At 72.0% G+C, this 5,084-nt stretch overlaps 1 protein-coding gene across 1 annotated transcript; it reads right to left on the bottom strand.

Annotated features, from left to right (window-relative positions):
• Window positions 1–320: 320 nt before the first annotated feature.
• On the bottom strand, window positions 321–4,344 carry TLX2 (T cell leukemia homeobox 2). Its single transcript, XM_032686390.1, is given in 10 exon segments — window positions 321–635; window positions 638–704; window positions 706–735; window positions 737–784; window positions 786–804; window positions 1,253–1,341; window positions 1,344–1,388; window positions 1,390–1,493; window positions 3,964–4,017; window positions 4,020–4,344. Coding segments are annotated over 10 exon segments (831 nt in total). The 3' UTR covers window positions 321–585.
• Between the last annotated feature and the right edge of the window lie 740 nt (window positions 4,345–5,084).

The following is a 5,084-nucleotide window of genomic DNA, read 5'->3' on the forward strand; positions in this document are numbered from 1 at the left end:
GGCCCAGTCCATCAGTCCTGTCCCACCACTGGGGAGGAGCCAGAGTGGCCAAGTTCTTCATTCAGCATGGTGGGTACAGCTGGAAGCCGGAGGTGGCAAACTCCAGGATAAGGCAAGTGGTGTGGTGGGTGCAGACCCCACTGGGGGGGGCAGGTCCCAGCACCAGGAACGGGATGTCCACACTGTGCCCTGCTCCAGGTGGGGCTGGGGACTGTGGCTGCCCCAGCCTGACTCATGGAGCCGCTGGTGGTTGGCAGCAGGTCCTGACAGGGACCCCCAAGGAGCTGCCCTGGCACAGGGGACCCTGGGGTGGGGGGGCTGCAGAGCCCCGCAGGGTGTAGGGCCTGGCTGTGGGCTCCCAGGGGGTCCGAGCAGGGGGCTGCCCACAGCGGTGCTCCAGGTGGGATTTGGTAAAGCTTTGAGTCCAATTGCAGGGGCATGGCCACCCAGCCAGGGGGCCCAAGGGGCTTGTCAGTGGCAGGGAGGGGGCTGCCCGTGGGAGGCCCCAGGAAGCTGCAGTCCCCTCCCTGCTGCAGGCTGGGCTCCCACTGCCACCTCCCGGCACATCGGCGACACCCGGGGCCCTCACACCACAGAGGCCACCCCCGAGACCGATGTCACCTTGTTGTCCTCGGCCAGGGCTGGAGGTTCTGCAGGGCATAGAGCGAGGAGTTGTGCATGCAGAGCGGGTCCTGCGGCAGGGGGCTGCGCCAGGCTCTTCTGGAAAGCCTCCTGCTAGCAGGTGCAGCATCAGCCGGTTGGCCTGTTGCCGCTCCGCCTCGCGCATCCTCCGCCGTCTGACGCCTGCGGAGACCCACCGATGGTACAGACCACAGCTGGCCCGCCAGAGCTGCCCTGCAGCCCTGTCCCTTGTCCCTCAGCCCACCGTGGGTCAGTGTGGCACTGCCCTGCAGAGCCCTGTCCCTTGTCCCTCAGCAAACCACCGTGTGTCAGTGTGGCACTGCCCCGCAGCCCTGTCCCTTGTCCCTCATCCCTCAGCACCACCTTGTGCCGGTGTGGCACTCCCATGACACCATCAGACCTCATCCACTGGGCACAGGGGGATGCCACGGTGATGGGCATCCCATCCCTCCCCAGTCCAGCCCTCCTAGGATGGGGGGGCTTGGCCGACAGGAGGGGTGCAGAGCTGCTGGAGAGGATCCAGGGGAAGGGACTGCCAGAGGGGATGTGGGGTTGGGCTGCTGGAGGGATTGTTGGGTCGTGGCAGCTGCCCTGAGGCCATCGCTGTTACCTCCACTTGGTGCGGCGGTTCTGGAACCAAGTCTTGAACTGGCATCCGTCATCTTGAGGGGCCTTGGCCAGGGTGGCACGCTCGGGCCGAGGGCCAGGTACTTCTGCCGTTGGAAGCGCTTCTCCAGCTCGCAGATGCTGCACCCGGGAGAAGGACGTCCGCGGCTTCTTGCGCTTGGGCGGTGTCCGGTTCTGGTACGGGTGCCCGATGCGTCGCGTGGCCGTGAAGGGTGACAGTGCGGCTGTGGGGAGAGTGGGATGATGGGGGGCTCCTGGGGGAGCTCCAGCAGATGCAGGCAGAGCAGGAGCACCGAGGGGATGCTGGGGAGCTCTGGGGCCATGAGGACAGGGAGCTCGGGGAGGAATCATGGCCATGAGGAGCTCTGGGGGGCCATGGATGGGGAGCTCCAGGAGGCCACCAGTGCTGCTAGGGGAGAAGAGGAGAGGGGGACACCCTGAGTCATCCCTACCTGCTCCCCCGGGGCAGCTCAAGAGGTGGTTCAAGGGAGGACCCTTTTCCACCGCACAACCACAGCATGATCGCTCCCCAGCCCAGTGGTGGGCACCAGGACGGGGCAGATGGGCTTGCTCTGGTCACAGGGCTGATGCAGGACAGTCGGCTTCTGGCTGCCCAAACCCACCCTCCCCACACAGCAAGCCCTGCCGCGAGGAGCCTTCGTGACACTGCAGGGTCTGCCCAGCCCTCCCGGCAGGGGGTGGGACCCCAGCCATGTGTCAGGAGGCAGATGGTGTCTCCCTCCATTCCTGGCATCTGCCTCCATGTGCCAGCAGTGCCCGGGCTGACCAATGGCAGCTGCCGAAGTGCCAGGGGCCGGGGAAGGGGTTGTCCCTTCCCAGAGGAGGTGTGAGCCAGCCCTGACTAGGCCAGTGTGCCGCATTCCCGAATCGAGCTGGAGCCAACAGCTTCACGGCAGCGAAGTGGTGCAGGGGGAAGGTGAAGGTTTGGCAGGGTCAGCACCCAACACCCACTGCCCTCCCGCTCCAGTAGCAGCCATGGCCAAACCATGGCCCCATGGCCCTGTGGCACCACAGCCTTATGGCACCTTTGTGGCAACATGGCCATCGCCAGGGCCAGCATGGGCGGGGCTGCACAGTGGCCGGACCAAGGGTGACCGTGGGCCCTGGGCCCCCATGGCACAAGGACAACAGGGCACAGGCCACAGCACCCCGGGGACCTCCTGACAGACCCTCCCTCCCACCCCGCCCAGGAGGCCGCCTGCCCGCGGCGGGGGCGGACACGGTTGACGCAGGTGGAGCCGCGCAGTCGGGGGACGGAGGCCCCCGCGCCCCCTCCCCGCAGGGCGGCCCCTTGCCGGGACCAGATGCCGCCCGCCCGCAGCCCACCCCAAGGCCAGCGCTGAGTGATGGCTGCGGCTGAGAGACCCCGTACTGGGAGGGGCCGCCCCGTCCACCCTCCGCTGGCGCCAGGCAGGAGACAAGGACGTCACCCACCACCCCTGCACGGGGACGGTGCTTGCTTCGTCACCGCTGCGATGGCGGGGCGGGCCGGGAGGCGAACACGGCTCTGCTGGCACCCGGGTGGGACCCCCACAGTCCCCAGCCTCCCACCCCACACCACCCCATCACCCCGTGGCTGGTGCTCGGCCCCCAGCCCCACACGGCCCCCGGCCTCGTCCCCACACGCGGCCGCGCCGCAGACGTGGCAGCGCCGCCATCTTGGGCGGGAGCCGAGCCGAGCCAGGCTGGGGGTCTCGGCACCCACACAACGGCCCCGGTGCCCGGGACCCCGACCTGAGCACCTGCTCCTCTCCTCGGAGGTGCAGCAACCAGTATCCTGCCCATCACTGGTGCTCAGCACTCAGCACGGGCTCGCCCCCGCCCCACCGGGAACCCCTCACCGCCTCCCTGACACCTTTGTCGCTGCTGCTCACCCCGGCCCCAGAACAGGCCCACCCTGGCCTCTCCACAGCACCGGCACCCTGCGTTCTGCACCAATTCCTGCATGTGCTGGTCTGGGGATTCCCATCCCCACACATCCCCCAGACAGCCCCCCCATCACCCCCATTCCTGGGCTCACGGGTCTGGGGCACCCCGCTCCATACACAGACAGGCTTTGTCCTGCGGTCCCATGGCAGGTTCCCCCCACTCCACACACCTGTCCCCACCAGACCCCTCATCACAATCCCACTCCCCACAGAGCCCCCACCCCGCTCCGCGCACCAAGAGAGCTCCCACCCCGCACCCTGCAGAGCCCCACACCCCGCACCCTGCAGAGCCCCCACCCCACCTCCCCGGCAGCCTCCCCTTTACAATGGGACAGGGTCAGCACGCGGCGACCCCCGGACCGGGGAAGGGACCGGACACAGAGCACAGCCCGAGGCCGGAGCCCGGTGGGACCCTTCAGGCGCCGCCCGGAGCCGCCGGACCCTGCTCGGTACCGCGGTGGAGCCGCCGGACCCTGCTCGGTACCTGCGGTGGAGCCGCCGGTGGCCGCGCCAGCCCCCAGTCGCTCCCGCGGGCCCCGACGGCGGCAGGCGAGGACCGGGTGCGGCGGAACCGGCGGAGCTCCCGGTCCCCGCCGTGCCTGGCCGGTCCCTGCGCCCGCCCCGACCCGCACCGCGCCGCGCGCCCGCCGCGCAGCACCGCCCCGACGGAGCCCCCCGGAGCCGCCGGTGTCGTGTGAGCCCCGGAGCCGTCAAAAAGCCGCCGGTAGCAGTCCCGCCCGCTCACCTGAGAGCCGGTCCTTGGCGATGCGGCGCGTAGTCTCCATCCAGGGGAAGGTGAGCCCGGCAGCGCGGGCCCCGGCGGCGGCGCGGCGGGGGCGGCGGGCGGCGGAGCGGGCGCGGGCCGGTGCGCCGGGACGCGGATGACCCCGGCGGGCGGCGCGGCGGGCGCGGGGGTCACGTTCACGCTCACGTTCATGCTCATGTTGAGGTTGTAGGAACCGAGCGGACCGGCGGGGCCGTACCCGCCGCCGTACAGCCCGTAGTCGTGCTCTGCGGCCGCCCGGTGCGGCCCCGCGGGCTCGGGGCCGCCCAGGATCTGATCGATGCCGAAGCTGATGGGCTCGTGGGGCGCGGGGGGACCCGGGCCGCTGCCCTCCCGCTCCATCGCGGCCGCACTCAGAGCCGGCGGGGCGCGGGCATGGCCGGGGGGCGGCGGGGGCGGCGGCGAGGGCGGTCGCGGGGGGTCCGGTGCGGTGCAGGACGCGGTGCAGGGTACGGGTGCGGGGCAGCTGCCGGGTGCGGGGCGGGTGCCCGCTGCGGGATGGGTGCCGGGTGCGGGTGCAGGCTCGGGGCAGGGTGCGGGGCATGGCTCGCGGCCGCTGGCGGCCTCGGGGCGGGAGCGCGGGTGGGCTGCGGGCCCCGGCGGGACGCGCTTTTCTGCCCCTCTCCATCCGGACCGGCCGAACTCCCACCGCCCGCGCTCTGATTGGCGGCCGCGCCCCGTGATTGACAGCCCGGGGCCCCGCCCCCGAGCTCCCCCCCGCCGCTGCCACCGCCCCGGGCCCCCGCCGCCGCTCCGGACGGAGCGGATGGTCCCGTCGGGTCCCGAGCGCCCGCGCCCCCCCGGCCCCGGGACCCCCCTGCGCCCCGACGTGCCCGTACCCGTTCGTCCCGCCGAGGCGGCCGCCGGACCCTCCCCGGTCCACCGGAGCCGCCGCCGCGCACCGGGCAGCAGCGCGGCGCCTCTCCGCGCTCCCGCTCCACCCGCAGCCCCGTCGGGTCTTCCAGCCGGTCCTACCCCGCCCCGCCGGAGCGCACGGGGCGGCCCCGGGCCCGGCGCCGTTGTCCCGACCCGGAGCGCACGGAGAGGCCCCGCGCCCGCCGCTCTCGGGGCTCGCGGGCTCC

The sequence above is a fragment of the Chiroxiphia lanceolata genome, chromosome 4 (assembly GCF_009829145.1).
Source record: "Chiroxiphia lanceolata isolate bChiLan1 chromosome 4, bChiLan1.pri, whole genome shotgun sequence".
Classification (NCBI taxonomy): domain Eukaryota; kingdom Metazoa; phylum Chordata; class Aves; order Passeriformes; family Pipridae; genus Chiroxiphia; species Chiroxiphia lanceolata.